Source organism: Phoca vitulina, unplaced genomic scaffold (assembly GCF_004348235.1).
Source record: "Phoca vitulina isolate PV1807 unplaced genomic scaffold, GSC_HSeal_1.0 scaffold16, whole genome shotgun sequence".
NCBI classification, from domain to species: Eukaryota; Metazoa; Chordata; class Mammalia; order Carnivora; family Phocidae; genus Phoca; species Phoca vitulina.
The window spans coordinates 23,756,179-23,772,092 of record NW_022589719.1 but is presented as its reverse complement, the minus strand read 5'-3'; the positions used below and the strand labels follow the sequence as shown (position 1 = coordinate 23,772,092).

General features: G+C 42.1%; 1 protein-coding gene across 3 annotated transcripts in view; it reads left to right on the top strand.

The window, feature by feature from the left end:
* Nucleotides 1-15,914, top strand: part of CKAP5 (cytoskeleton associated protein 5) — a 103,074-nt gene that overhangs the window by 82,598 nt on the left and 4,562 nt on the right. For all 3 annotated transcript variants that reach the window (XM_032414044.1, XM_032414045.1, XM_032414046.1), the window contains exons 32-40: nt 377-570; nt 1,520-1,692; nt 2,864-3,037; nt 3,260-3,380; nt 12,955-13,134; nt 13,643-13,830; nt 14,557-14,632; nt 15,335-15,523; nt 15,617-15,754. In XM_032414044.1, coding sequence (XP_032269935.1) covers nt 377-570; nt 1,520-1,692; nt 2,864-3,037; nt 3,260-3,380; nt 12,955-13,134; nt 13,643-13,830; nt 14,557-14,632; nt 15,335-15,523; nt 15,617-15,754 — 1,433 coding nt within the window. The remainder of the gene's footprint in view (nt 1-376; nt 571-1,519; nt 1,693-2,863; nt 3,038-3,259; nt 3,381-12,954; nt 13,135-13,642; nt 13,831-14,556; nt 14,633-15,334; nt 15,524-15,616; nt 15,755-15,914) is intronic.

Here is a 15,914-nt window from a genome sequence, read left to right as displayed (position 1 = left end):
AGGCATCCCTGATTGTGTGTTTTATCAGAAGGCAGTAAACAAGGAAAAATGCTAGGCAGAGCCAAAATAAGATTTTAGTTCTTCATGTATGCCAAGGAAAATGTATCTAGTAAAGATAGGTCTCGGGGCGCCTGGGTGGCTCAGTTGTTAAGCGTCTGCCTTCGGCTCAGGTCATGATCCCAGGGTCCTGGGATCGAGCCCTGCATTGGGCTCCCTGCTCCGTGGGAAACCTGCTTCTCCCTCTCCCCCTGCTTGTGTTCCCTCTCTCGCTCTGTCTCTCTCTGTCAAATAAATAAATAAAATCTTAAAAAAAAAAAAGGTCTCTAAGCCAGAATGTGTGTTGGGTCTCATTAATCTAACCTTTCTTCCCCATCAGAGTGCCTGGAAGAACTGGGGTGTCTGGTCGAGTCCTACGGCATGAATGTTTGCCAACCAACCCCAGGGAAAGCCTTAAAGGAGATAGCGATTCACATAGGAGACCGGGACAACGCCGTGCGCAATGCTGCCCTCAATACTATCGTCACCGTGTACAACGTACACGGGGATCAAGTGTTCAAGCTCATCGGAACTGTGAGTGACTTCTCGCTGAACATTGTCAGCATGTTGTGAATTGTTAGGAGTCCGCTTTTATACCATCGCAACTCTAAGTTTTTACCACTTTTTACTATAAACTCAACCCACCCGTGTGTCCTCGAGTCCAGATAAACCCTTGGGGGTGTCTGATCGTTGTAGGACATTTATGCTATGTCTTACTGGAAACCAGATTTTCTTTTCTGCACCTTCTCCTCATACAGTTTGCTTTAGAAACAAGAGCTGTTTTTGAATCCTATCCTGAGCTAGTCTGGGATTTATGTTCTGCCTAGAAATCTGCTCTGTAATTTTTAGTGCATTTAGTTTTTAGTGAACAAGTACTCACGTGTATAATGTAGATTCTGGTACCTGTGAGAGGAGAGGAGCCACAAGCCACACTCTGCAGACCCATCAGGTGCTGCTTCTGATTGCTGACTTTGAGCCGGGGCCACTCATGGTTGTACCTCAGTCCACTCCAGTGACCTCCGAGTATTACATATATTTACACAGTTTTTATACATTTTTACCTGGATTAATCTGTTTACATCCTCACTATAGGTCAGTGAAGGAGATAAAGCAGATGGGAATTTTACAGATGATCAGCAGGGAAGCTTCTAGCCTTTCATTCACATAGTTAGTGCTGACACAGCAAGTATGAGAAAGCGTCATTTAATCTTGGACCTTTTCATTTGTAGTTCCTAATAGCCTTTCCTTTTGTATCCTTGCCTTCTTTCGTAGATTCTCTTATTATAACAGGTTTTAACAATAGTTGATTTTAAATGTAGCTAGTGTTTTGAAAATAAACTTGCCCCAACATAGTAGGTTCTGCTTGCTTCACTATGTGAATGGATATTGACTCTTGAGTCTTCCAGTTAGGTTTTTTAAATTCTCCTCATATCCTGGTAGAGGGGCGTACTAATAATAAATTCAATTTGGCCTGTTTTTACAGCTCTCTGAAAAGGATATGAGCATGCTCGAGGAGAGGATTAAGCGGTCAGCAAAGAGACCTTCGGCTGCCCCAGTAAAACAGGTGGAGGAGAAACCTCCGCGCACTCAGAGCGTAAACTCCAACGCCAACATGCTGCGCAAGGGACCAGCCGAGGACATGTCCTCCAAACTCAAGTATGTAGATGGAGACAGTTGTCTAAGAACATCTCAGTGGCCTTTGCCTCATGTGCTTAATGCTTATCCTGTAACATAATCTTGAGTTCCTGTAGCCATTACCATGCATGCCAGAGTGTCTGGGGAAATGTCTTGTAACCAAATGTTTAATTCTTCAGTCTTCATTGTCTTTGTCTTTGTCTCAAAACCACTTCTAAATAGTCTTGTGCCTTCTTTCACTGCTTTTCCGTGGACAGAATTATGTATCGCACTTATAGGATGTAAGTACTTCCTGCTAATTTCTCATTAGCAGGGCTCTTATATCTTTCTAACTTCTGACTTGGATTCATCCCCTCTGGAGGGCGATTGGTTTAGAGTTTAGGTTAGAGGGTGTCCATCAGTATCCCATGAATCAGGCCTCCCCAGAAGTCCACTGGCTAGCAGAAGTGGCAACTCAGTGTCATGTGGCGAAATTATTGGTTCACCTTTGTCCTTGTGTTATACCTGGCCATGCTCAGGTTCCTATTCTTCAGATAAAAGCTAATAGGTAAAATGCATGCAAACCAGAATTGGCATAGGGACTCAAAATACTGCCTTCTGAGCAAGACAGCTCTCTTTTGGGCTATGTCCATTATCTAATGTTAACCAACTTGAATTTGGAAACCTTAAATACCGATTGCTTGGATGTAACACTGGCTCTGACCTGTCAAGAGTGAATATTCCTAAAAAGAGATGACTGTCCCTTAAAGTCTAAAGTATACCGAGCACTGCATGGAAGAATGCTTATGATTAGAAAAACTTAAAATACTGGTTAATTTGGCAGAAAAGAACCAGCCAGCCTAGATTTTTCTTAAATTTTTGCCCAAGTAGAGAGCTTTGAGTCAGTATATTTTATTAATTATTTTCTGCCCCATCTGGAATAGCAGTACAAGGTTTGTTGGCTTTAGTGAACTAGAGAGAATACTTATAATTTGGAAGGTACTGTAAATACAAGGTAAAATGATCTGCTTCGTGAGCCAGAGTTGTTGCCCATTGAAGGCACTTGCTTAGACTCAAGGACTTAAATCATTCAGGGGGGCTGAAACCAGAAGTTGAATATCTGTCTTGAAGCTTTGGGGCAACTGGCAGTGTGACTCTTGCTCTTTGGTTCAGAAGTCTCTTTAGTTCAGGAGCCTCCTTTTGCTTTCCTTAGCCAAGCCCGAAGCATGAGTGGGCATCCGGAGGCAGCCCAGATGGTGCGCCGAGAATTCCAGCTGGATCTAGATGAGATTGAGAATGACAGTGGTACGGTCCGATGTGAAATGCCAGAGCTGGTTCAGCACAAACTGGATGACATTTTTGAACCGGTCCTTATTCCCGAACCCAAGTAAGTTAATCTCTTTCATTTAAGTGTCAGCAGTGCATGATCATGAGAGTGCATACGTGGAAAGAGCTTTCTGTGTAGTCACAACTTTTTAGAACTGATTACTATATGGCTGGTGACAGTTCTTTTACTCAGACCTGGAGCTAGTGGAGAACTGCGTAATTCCAACTCACTGGGATGTCTTGTAACAAAGATTGAATTTTTTCCCTTTGCTCTGCTCTCTAGAATCCGGGCTGTTTCTCCACACTTCGATGACATGCACAGTAATACAGCATCCACAATCAATTTCATTATCTCCCAAGTAGCCAGTGGTGACATCAACACGAGCATCCAAGCTCTGACACAGGTAATGGGGGTATGACCCATGACAGTAATTCCATTGGCAGCAGAGGCTGGACGAGTGGTGGCTGCATACAGGTCACAGAGTTAAAGGAGGTAGGCAGCGTTCAGCACTGCCCTGATGAAAAAGTGCACAGGGACCACTTAGTGTCATCACTTGCTTCCCAGGAGGTGGCTCTCATAGATCCTTGCTCTTTATGCTTGCATTCACTCACCAGAGGCTGGAGCTACAGCGCTGAGTAAGTAGGGACCAATTCTCATGGAACTTACTTACTAGTGGACAGAGGAAAATAAGTAAACAAGAAAATATCAGATAAGAGCAACTACTGTGTAAATAGAACTCAAATGGGGTGATCAGAGAGAGGAGCTGAATAGTTACTTCGATTGGTGGTCAGGGATGCAAGCAGAGGGAACAGCTAGTACAAAGGCTATCGGGTAGGAATGAGCTTGGATATTCAAGGAAACGATTCAAGGCCCATGTGCCCAGAGCGGAGTGGGCAAGGGGGAGAATGGTACAGAATGAGATTTGAAAGGTGGACAGAGATCACATCATGTAGACCTTTAAAGCCCCAGGGTGTAGGTTGTTTGGATTTTAAGTGTGATCAGAAACCATTAGAGAATTTTGAGCAAAGAAGCTACATGTTTTTTACAAATCATTCTCTTCTGCTTCTGTTTCCTAACAATCTAGTCCTAAAGCCAGTAAGTTGGTAGAGCAAGGTAGGCATCCACCTTGTGGCAAGGTGGTGAGGGTGGGGAACCATCGTGGCCCAGTTGCGAGGGTCTCAGAGCCCAAGTGTTGTGAGGATGGTGTCATGTAGGAGCGGTGATGCAGAGTCAGGACTCAGAGCCCAAGCAGGGTGAAGAGGATGTCATGCAAGCGGCCACTCTGGCATGATAGTAGGATCCCAGGCAAGGTGAGGAGGATATCCATGTGTGTTGCAGGGGGTGGGGCAGCATGCAGGTGGCTCAGAATGGGGAGTCAGAGCTGAAGCAGAAGTAGGCATCTGCATGGGGAAGGACTGGGGGCAGAGATGGGAGATTGGTTACATACAGAGGGATTATTCAAAGAAATATAAGGAAAATAGAAGCCACGTTTTTTTTTTCTTTTCTTTTTTTAAGATTTTTTAGAGAGAGAAAGCATGAGCAGGGGCAGAGGCAGAGGGAGAAGCAGACTCCCCACTGAGCAGGGAGTCCAACTCGGGGCTGGATCCCAGGCCCCCCAGGATCATGACCTGAGCCAAAGGCAGACGCCTAACCGGCTGAGCCACCCAGGCGCTCCTGAAGCCATGTTTCTTACTGTCCGAAAAGAGCACTACAAATATGAAAGGAAAGCAAAATAGAATAAACTCTGGCATTGGACCAGAATTAGATTAGATGTGTCAGTATGAACTCAGGATTTTCAATACAGCGATGTAGAAATAAATATCAATGTAAATGTATGTATATGTGTGGTATAAATGTATGTTACAGGTATACATGTATATATATATAATACACATATATTCCCTAATTCTTTTCATTGAAAGGACCTGAGAACAGCAATACCCCAACAGCAACAAGCACCCCCAAAACTTGGCTTCTAAATACCATTTTCCACTAAAAGGGAATGAGGGCTCCTTGGAGAAGGGGTAGATTCTAGGGCTGAATTAGAAAAAGTACAAGATAATCCTGGAATATCGTATTGTACCTGACAGTAAGGATAGGCTCAAAGAATGATAGGGACATGTCAGAAGGACCCAGTGGCCAACTGTTTGAACAGGGGACAGTTTGAGCATCAAAATCAATAATGATAGTAATGACGTATAACCCAATGAACTGAATAAAATTCAGGAAATAGATTCAATAAAATTTAACAAAATAGGAAACCCCAAATCCATGTCCATGTAAATTAAGAATTTAAAGAGAAATGAGATAGTTTCATAGTACCTCCCCACAAAATACAAAGGACTAATATACAAAGTGTAACTAAGAAATACAAAATACTTTGAGTAATTTGACAGTACAGAAGCTTAGCAGACACCAACTTGAAGTCCTCAAAGTGAACATCAGTATTAGGACAAGATGAAATCATGTGCCACCTTGTAGGATCCAGGGAGAATTCAGCATCACTTTGCTGACATTCCTAATGTCATCTGATCATGAAGAAACCTCAAAAAAATGCAAAACTAAGGGATATTTTACAACCGTCAAGGTCAAGAAAGTCAAGGAAAGACTGAGGATTGGTCTAGACTGAAGGGAGATTAAGAGACATGACTAACTAAATGCAGTGCATGATTCTAGACTGGCCTTTAGCTATGAAGAACAAGATCAGGGCAATTGGAGTAAATGGAATGGGGCCTGAGGATTAGATGGTAATAACGTCAATACTAATTTCCTGATTTTGTGTTGCCTCCTGAGTATGAAGGAGAATGTCCTTGTGACGAAGAAATACACAGTGAAGTGTGAGATGGGCATGGAGCATCACATTGACAACTTACTCTCAGCTGATTCGGGATTTTATAAGTTCTTTTACAATACTTCCGACATTTCTATAATGTTTGAACTTTATTTTTACTGGAAAATGTCTCTCTGGCCACTCTCTCAAGACCAGATCTGTTAGGAAGCTATGACTGAAATTCATATGAAAGATATTATCACGTGCACTAGGATTATCACAGTGGGGAAGAAAAGTGGATGGTTCCAGGGTATCTTTCATAGGTAGTGTCCACAAGACTTGGAGACAGATGGGTTGTGAAAAGTAAGGTAAGAAAAGAATCAAGAGTAACTCGATTTTTGGCTTGAGCACCTGGATGGATGGATAGTGGTGCTGAGAATGGGGAAGCTGGAGGAAGAACAGTCTTGAGAAGTTGGAAATTAAGAGCTCTGTCTTTGCTGTGTTGAGTTTGAGCAGCCAGTTACACATCTCCACGAAGACAGATGGCTGGAAATAGGAGAATTGGGAATCTTAGTACAAGATTTTTGCTACTGTTTGACAAATAGTCTCCTGTTAACAGTTTTAACCTTGGAGGGACTCTAGAAAATAGTGACTTGAATACATGCATTCCTGCTGCCTTTCTCTATCAACTTCAGTCCAAACCCATCTGCCTTTTCTGAGCAGAGGAGCTGCTGGGTCAGGTAGGTGGTATCTGAAGTATATACAAGTGTCAAGCTCCATCTAGTACAAGTAATAAGCCTTTTCCACATATAGGCCTTCAGGAAAACCTGAAGTTCAGTAGTGCAGAACCCAGGGAAGACGATCAAAACACCAAAAATCCTGGAAAGAGATCTCTTTTCATCCAGGGAGACCAGCAGATCCCCTAAAGAAAGGACAACGGTGGTTTATATGAGTGTTAATAGAAGGACCTGGTGTTCTCCTTGGCCCCCAGGGAACTATAGGTTGCTGAACAAAAAGGCTGAATTCACTGTCAGGCTGGGAAGTCTCTAGCTTTTGTACCTTCAGAGACAGAAGAGCAGAAGTGCCTGCCCTTGGTGCCATGTGACTAGCTGGCATACCACAAACTTAGAAGGGCGGGAACTGCTGTGTCTCCCATTCTCAGATTGCCACAATTGAGGATTTCCAAAAGGCAGACCCAAGAATGAATCCTGACTAGGTAAAGAATAATAATGAGCCACACCATAAGAGACCCAGTAACTGGGAAGAAGAATGAAACAGAATAACCAGAATGGGAATCTCCTAGCACAGTGAAACTGCTGGCGGGGACAAGATGACCACAGGGGAGTGGAGCAGGGTGTGGGAAGAGTACTTAAAGAGGATTTATTACATATAAAGATTCTCTCTAGCAAAACAAAAAACAAAAAAATACATGGTTTTAGAATTTTAAAATTTAGTAGATGGTCTGAAGGGAGAGGATGATCACTACAGAAACCACATTAGTGGTCTAAGTGACAGGGGTGACAAGACCATTCAGTGGGGAAAGGACAGTCTTATCAACAAATGAAGCTGGGAAAATGGATATCCACATGCAGAAGAATGAAGTTAGACTCTTATGCTGTATACAATAATTAACTCAAAACGGATCAAAGACATAAGTGTCATAGCCAAAGCTATAAACTCTTAGAAGAAAACGGGGGAGAGGGGTGTCTCCTTGCGGCAGTGGCAGCTCAAGAGCGGAGTATGGGTCATGGCAGGACAGGTATTTAAAAAGTTTCTTCCCCTCTTGGCCCGAGTTTTAGTTGAAAGGAGTACAGCCAAAACTGCTAACAAAGGAGGCATTTTGCTAAAAATCTCAGGGAAAACCATTACAAGCAACAGGAGTCTGTTGGATCAGGCTCTAAAGGAAAGAGTAGAGAGATTCAACCAGTTGGCGTGAAAGTTGGAGATAAAGTTCTTCTCCTACAATATGGAGACACTAAAGTAGTTCTAATGACAAGGATTCTTTTTTTTTTTTTTACATTTATTTATTTATTTGAGAGAGAAAGAGAGCAAACGAGGAGGGGCAGAGGGAGGGAGAGAATCTCAAGCAGACACCCAGCTGAGTGTGGAGCCCTACACAGAGCTCAATCCCATGATCCTGAGAACATGACCTGAGCCAAAATCAAGAGTCGGAAGCTTAATTGACTGAGCCATCCAGGCACCCCAAGGATTATTTCTTATTTAGAGAATGTGACATCATGTAGACTGAAATAAGTCATTATTGAAATGGCATTGCGTGAAGCTGCTCATTCCAGTGAAGTTGTGAAATCTTTCATCAGGTGAATAATTTCCATGTCTCACTTTTATAATAACCTAAAAAAAAAGAGAAAAAATACCATAGAGGAAAATCTTCATGATACTGGATTTGGCAGTGAATTCTTGCATATGACACCAAAAGCAATGTCAACAAAAGAAAAAATAATTAAATTGAACTTCATCAAAATTTAAAAGTTTTATGCATTAAAGGTAACTATCAAAAGAGTAAAAAAAGAGGCACCTGGGTGGCTCAGTCGTTAAGTGCCTGTGTTCTGCTCAGGTCATGATCCCAGGGTCCTGGGATCGAGCCCCACGTCGGGCTCCCTGCTCGGCGGGAAGCCTCCTTCTCCCTCTCCCACTCCCACTGATTGTGTTCCCTCTCTCGCTCTGTCAAATAAATAAAATTAAAAAAAAACAAAACAATCACTTGGTAAAAGCTAGATTAATCAGTAAAGGGTGCTAGGACTAATTATTTTCCATGGGAACAACAGATTGCTATTTCCTATACCAAAGTATATTTCAGATGCATCAAAGACCTGGATGTGAATAGAAGAACATTTTTTACTTCACATTATGTAAGGATTTCTTTTTAAACTAGACACAAAACATAAAAAATAGAAATCTTTTACTACATTAAAATTTCTAAAAACTTCTGTTTATCACAAGATACTCTGTTTATAACAAAATGAAAAGACAAGCAGGGCGCCTGGCTGGCTGGCGGTGGAGCATGTGACTCTTAATCTAAGGGTGGTGAGTTCAGGCCCCGCGTTGGCTATGAAGTCTACTTAAAAAAAAAAATGAAAAGACAAGTTACAGATTAAGACAATTGGGACAGGTGTAGTAGATGAAATACAAGGACATGGGAATTAAATAATTCTTACCAGTTTAGAGGTCAGAATAGTGGTTTAAAAAAAAGGGAAAACCCAGAAAGAATAGTAACCCCTGGTGGAAGGCAAGGTACCAGCTTGGAGGGGCAGGAAAAGAGCTTTTGGTGTGCTCCTGATGTCTTATAGCTTGTTCTCAGTGGCAGATGTACAGATGCATAGGCATAGAATTTCGTTAAGTTGTATTCTTAGGATTTATATATTGTATCATATTAAAGTTAAACCTTAATAAAAAAAAGAATATTAGTGGGGCACCTGGGTGACTCAGTTTAAGTGTCTGACTCTGGATTTTGGCTCAGGTCATGATCTTGGGGTCCTGGGATTGAGCCCCATGTCAGATTCCCTGCTCAGCAGGGAGTCTGCTGTCCCTCTCCCTCTGCCCCTCCCCCTACCGGAGGGGGCTCTCTCTTTCTGAAATAAATAAATATTAAAAAAAAAAAAAAAAGGGGCGCCTGGGTGGCTCAGTTGGTTAAGCGACTGCCTTCGGCTCAGGTCATGATCCTGGAGTCCCGGGATCGAGTCCCGCATCGGGCTCCCTGCTCGGCAGGGAGTCTGCTTCTCCCTCTGACCCTCCTCCCTCTCATGCTCTGTGTCTCTCATTCTCTCTCTCTCAAATAAATAAAATCTTTAAAAAAAAAAAAAAAAGGATAAGGGCGCCTGGGTGGCCCAGGGTCCTGGAATCGAGACCCGCATCGATCTCCCTGCTCAGCGGGAAGCCTGCTTCTCCCTCTCCCACTCCCCCTGCTTGTGTTCCCTCTCTAGCTGTCTCTCTCTGTCAAATAAATAAATAAAATCTTTAAAAATATATATTAGTAAACAGTAAACCAGATTTAATATATATGTAGAGAGAATTTTACAGTCTCTGAAAATATCTGTGTTTTTCGTATCTTAACAAATGCTATAGTAAAAGATACACTGACCAGATTCTTTCCTGGTAACCCAACACATTTTTTAATAATGTCACACAAGATAATGGCTACTTGGAAAAGTATGAAACACCCTCCTGACCCTTTGATCAAAAGAAAGGAAAAACAAAACTCTTTAACAATTTTATGTATGTATTTATTGAGAGAGAAAGAGTTGGGGTGGGAGGGCAGAGGGAGAGAATCCCAAGCAGACTCCCTGCTGAGCGTAGAGCCCAAAGCAGGGCTCATTCTCACAACCCTGAGATCATGGCCTGAGCCAACATCAAGAGTTGGAGGCTAGACTGAGCCACCCAGGCGCCCCACCCCAAAACTCTTAATAGTGAATAGGAAAGCATTTCTCTTTCAAACTCTACTGAAACTACTGAACTCAGAAAAATATATTGCCTGAAATGCATTTATTACTGAAGAAAAGCTAAAATAAAGGGACTTAGTACTTATCAGAAATCAGAAAAATAAAAAATAAATTTAAAAGTAAGAGATAAACTACAATTCATGAGATGGATTTTTAAAATAATAAATCTAAATTTGTTTCCTGTGAAACAAAAATTCCTTACTAGCCTGATTAGAGAACAAAAATATAAGTGTCAGGAATGAGGAAGGAACCAACCATAGATAAGGAAGAGACTGAAAAAAAATAAGACCTATAACCCTGTGGAAATTGAAACAGTTGATCTCCCCCTAAATTTTTTTAAATAACCAGGGGATTTGGGGAGACCATAAAATATTAGGAAACCCAGAACAGAACAAGACATTTGATCATATAAAATTTTAAGATTTTAGTCTAGAAGATTTTAATCTAGAGCCTGGGTGGCTCAGTCAGTTGAATATCTATCTGCTTTCTGCTCAGGTCATGATCCCAGGGTCCTGGGATCAAGCCCCACATTGGGCTCCCTGCTCGGCAGGGAGCCTGCTTCTCCCTCTCCTTCTGCCTACCACTCCCCCTGCTTGTGCTCTCTCCCTCTCTCTCTTGTTTATTTATTTATTTAATAAATAAAATCTTAAAAAAGGAACACAAGATTTTAATCTAGAGAAATTTACCATATATTGTCAATAAACAAGTGGTATATTGTGGAATATATTTGCAACCCATATGACTAATAAAAGATTAATAGCTACATTTCGGAAACAGAACTTTTATGAACTCTTGAGAAAAGGAGAACCCAACAGAAAAATGACCAAATGATGTGAATAGGCAAATCACAGAAGATTCCAAACAGCCAAGCCAGTAAACATGTGAAAAGAGGTCCAGGCTCTCCTCTGCCACAAAATGCAAATTAACGTAAAAACAAGATAGCACTTTTTGCCATCAGAGTGACAAAAAGTAAAAAGAGTAATAACACACAGCTGATAGAGATTCTGGAAAAACAGTAGTCCTACATTAAATGTAGAAATGTGAATTGAATGTTAATGCCTTTTGGGATGCCTGGGTGGCTCAGTCGGTTAGGCATCTGCCTAATCAGGTCATGATCCCAGGGTCCTGGGATCGAGCCCCGCATCGGGCTCCCTGCTCGGCGGGAAGCCTGCTTCTCCCTCTGCCTGCCGCTCCCCCTCTTTGTGCGCGTGCTCGCTCACTCTCTCGCCGACAAATAAAATCTTTTAAAAAAAATGTTAGTGCCTTTTTAAAGAAAACAATACAGTAATATCTATTATGCCATTTAAAATGTATTCTTCAGACTAAAAAGTTAGAAATAAAAACACAAGTACGTTAAGATACTGTATATACAGAGATGTTTATTGTAACATTATTTATAGTAAAATAACCAAACAGGAAACACACTGAAAGTTTATCACTAAGGGAATGATTGAGTAAATTTTGCTACACACAGTTAAGCAGCCTTTAAAAATAGAGCTATTCTTTTTTTTTCAGATTTTATTCATTTATTTGACAGAGACACAGCGAGAGAGGAAACACAAGCAGGGGGAGTAGGAGAGGGAGAAGCAGGCCTCCCGCCGAGCAGGGAGCCCAACATGGGGCTCGATCCCAGGACCTGGAATCATGATCCCAGCCGAAGGCAGACGCCTAACGACTGAGCCACCCAGGCACCCCTGTTCTTTTTTTTTTTTTTTTTTTTAATAGAGCTATTCTTGTGGCCTTTGGGGATTTTTATAATTTTCTGTTGAACTAGAAAAGCCAGATGCAGAGATGTGTATGTACTATAATCCTCTGGTAGAATAAACAACGCCCTAAACTTTGACCCCATTTATGTGTGCACGTATGGGTGTATATGATTCTGTGAACCTGAAAGATGTTGACCAGGCGTTAATGTTAATTATCTTAGGAAAAAGAGTAAGCTTCCCCCTAAAAAAAGAGTATTTTTTATGGTGTCTATGTTGAAGCAGCATTGTTAAACACCCCCAGTTATATAAAATTGTGTGTCCATACGGGGTATAACATGCATAAATCTAAATGAAAGTAGGACCACTGGCTGCCAGAACACCATGGGGCACTGTTCACACTGCAGTCTGTAAATGGTGCTCCCTGGAATTGTGCAGTAGGACAGCCCTGCATGAGGATGGTCAATGAAGAAGATTGGCATGCTTGTCTGGGTGTTATTTATGTAATCATAAAAATAAAGGTCTTTTTACAGTAGTGAATGGGAAATACATGTTTTCCCATAGTAGTACATTTTACCATTAGTGACAGCCAGTAGACCAAAAAGAACACCAGATCAGGATGTGGGAAGCCTGATTTTTGAGTTTGGACTGAGTAGTCTGATCTTTCTGAGCCTCACTTTACTTATCTGGTAAATGGAAATCTTACTTACCTTACTACTTCTCAGAGCTGTTGGATGATCAAATGAGATATAATGGGTATTAAAACACTTTAATAGATGAGACATTTAAACATAGGGATTCCCTGATCTTCTGGGTAGTGAACCTTTCAGAATAGGATCTGTGACTAATTCACCTAACAGTATCTTGCTCGGTAAACATGTGCTGAATGTTTGAATACTAGTTATTTATATGTAAAGTGACTGGATTTTTTTCAAGTTAAGATATTATAAGTGCTTTGCAGATATTACAGAGATATCCTTTGTAGTATTTTCCTGCTACTTAGAAGTATGATGCTTGGAGACTATATCTTGGGGTTTTTGTTACCAGATCGATGAGGTCCTGAGACAGGAAGACAAAGCTGAAGCTATGTCTGGCCACATTGATCAGTTCCTGATAGCCACGTTCATGCAGCTGAGACTCATCTACAACACACACATGGCAGATGAGAAACTGGAGAAAGATGAGATCATCAAGCTGTATAGCTGTATCATTGGCAACATGATTTCGGTAAGGCTGCTTCTGCAGAACGTGAGCTTCCCTTCAGTGTCTCATCCTACCTGGGTTCTAGAGCCTGAGTCAGTGTGGTTCCAGGGAGTCCTGCGTCACTTACTGGGTTTTACTTGCAAGCTACGGACTACTTTCATCGGATGTTGGGTGACACTCCAGTTTGCCTTATTGTTAGGATACAAACTAGAATGCTTACATACTACCTAGAATTCTGCGTCCTACCCGTGTCTTCATCAGGCATGGTAGGCCCTGGGTGTGTTGTCACAGATAACTGCTCACCCTAAAAGTACTTCTGTAACAGGAAGGAAGGAAGCACTCCAGTTAATTTTGGCGGTTAATTTGGCTATTTCCGGAGGTATGAGGGAGTCTGGTGATTTTTTTTTCCCCCTAATACTCTGAATTTTTTTAAATATAGTAAAATTGTTTGCTAGAATGTGCCACCCACATTTATCTTCCTTGCTGTATACTCTGGGTTTCTTACCTCTCTAACACAAGGATGATTGGATAGCTGTTTCAGATCGAGAGCCTCGCCCGGGAGGCCTCCACCGGAGTGCTGAAAGACCTGATGCATGGCCTCATCACCTTAATGCTAGACTCTCGAATTGAAGATCTAGAGGAAGGACAGCAGGTGATCCGCTCTGTGAACCTCTTGGTGGTGAAGGTGCTGGAGAAGTCAGACCAGACCAACATCCTGAGGTATAACTATAATCTCACCCCAGAGCCTGGAATAGCCTCTCTTTCGTCTGCCCGTGGAAACCAAAGTCACTAGACCAATTATAACTTTAGGTTTGCCTAGTTAAGTTGATTTATTACTCTTCTCTTCCTCATGAACCAAGTGTTCCAACCTGAGACAGCACTAAAACTAGTAACGACTCAGTAAGCCAGCCAGCATAGTGAGTTTTCTAGAATAGGACTGTAGTGTTTGTTGGTTACCTCCCCCTTTCATGTACATTTCAGGCACATTTCTCTCTCAGCTACCAGTGACAATGAAAAGTAGAGTGAGGAGCTTTACCATTTATCAGGTGGTAACTGAGGAAGCTTAAAGGATTGACGTTTATTTTCTTCACAGCTGAATGTCAGGTAATCAGAGACAGTCCTGATCCATGAGCTCTCATTTTATTAGATGGATACAGTTTACACTTGGCCTTTTAATTACTGACTTTAATTGGAATGCATGTTTGAAACTTTTTTTTTTTTAAGATTTTTTTTATTTGACAGAGAGATAGCAAGAGGGAGCACAAGCAGGGGGAGTGGGGGTGGGAGAAGCAGGCTTCCCGCCGAGCAGGGAGCCAGATGCGGGGCTCGATCCCAGGACCCCGGGATCACGACCTGAGCCGAAGGCAGACGCTTAACGACTGAGCCACCCAGGCACCCCATGTTTGAAACTTATTAATGTTATCATGTTGGGATTTTTTTTTCTAGTGCCCTACTTGTTTTGCTCCAAGACAGCCTGCTAGCAACAGCCAGTTCTCCCAAATTCTCAGAGCTTGTTATGAAGGTAAAGTGGAAATAATTTGATTTCTTTTCTTTCAAGATGCAATACCTGGTTAAAGTGTGGGGAAAGGGGAGTTGAAAGTAGGACATAGACTTAAATCGACCAGGGCACACCTGAAAAATATACTTGGTCTCCAGTTTACACCCCAAGCTCAGGCCTCAACAGTTCTTGGCCTCAAACAGTGAAAAGGGAAAGACCAATTGTCCTAGAAACAAAAGGCAATTAGTTTGATGAGACAAATTTTATACCTTTTGGGGAAATAGGTATGTATAGCCTTGTAATATTTCGGTCTCTTTGATGGAAGACCCCAAATGAACATTTCTGCCCCATTATAATCCTGTTATTACACTGTAATAGTTTGTCTCCTTGCGTTAGATTTGGTTAAGCTGTATGAACTATTCTCTCGATCCCACACCCAGTTCTCCACATCTTCTCATTATTTAAGACCCATCTCCAGGGAGTTGGGAAGAAGGTGTGGGGATGATGATGTGGATGGCTTGTCACACACTAACCAGTGATGTGCTTGAAGTGAGTGAAATTGTTCATGTTTTAACAGCTGAACTCAAAAGACATGGTGATGTTCCACACTTAACCTCCCTGACCATCTTTCAGAAGTGACCCCAGAGCCTAGAGCCGGTGAAAGGTGGCAGGAATTATCTTCATTCTTCAGCCACTCCTTCTACCTTGTATTTATTTTTCCAATAGTGTCTCTGGAGAATGGTTCGACTCTTGCCTGATACCATCAACAGCATTAATCTGGACAGAATTCTTCTGGACATACACATTTTCATGAAGGTCTTCCCCAAAGAGAAACTGAAGCAATGCAAAAGTGAATTTCCCATAAGGACCCTAAAGACGCTGCTACACACTTTATGCAAATTAAAAGGACCCAAGGTAAGTGAGAACAGCAGCTGGTCCCTGAAGGAGCTTGAGGAGAGTATCATGGATGTGGCATTGCCGCCATCTGAATGTGCATGTCTCCCTCAGATCCTAGACCACTTAACAATGATTGACAACAAGAACGAGTCTGAGCTGGAGGCCCACCTCTGCCGGATGATGAAGCACAGCATGGACCAGACAGGGAGCAAGTCTGAGAAGGAAACAGAAAAGGGAGCATCTCGAATAGTAAGTGTCCTGACTGGAAAGACTGAAGGTGGTGATCTTGTCAAAGGCGTGAGCGCTGGAGCCTACCTTTCTGAGGGTCGAAGGTGAAGTCTTGGGGATTGGGTCACTCTCCTGCTATAGTTCTATGCTGTGAGCATTTCCACCTTGAAGTTTTCTTACA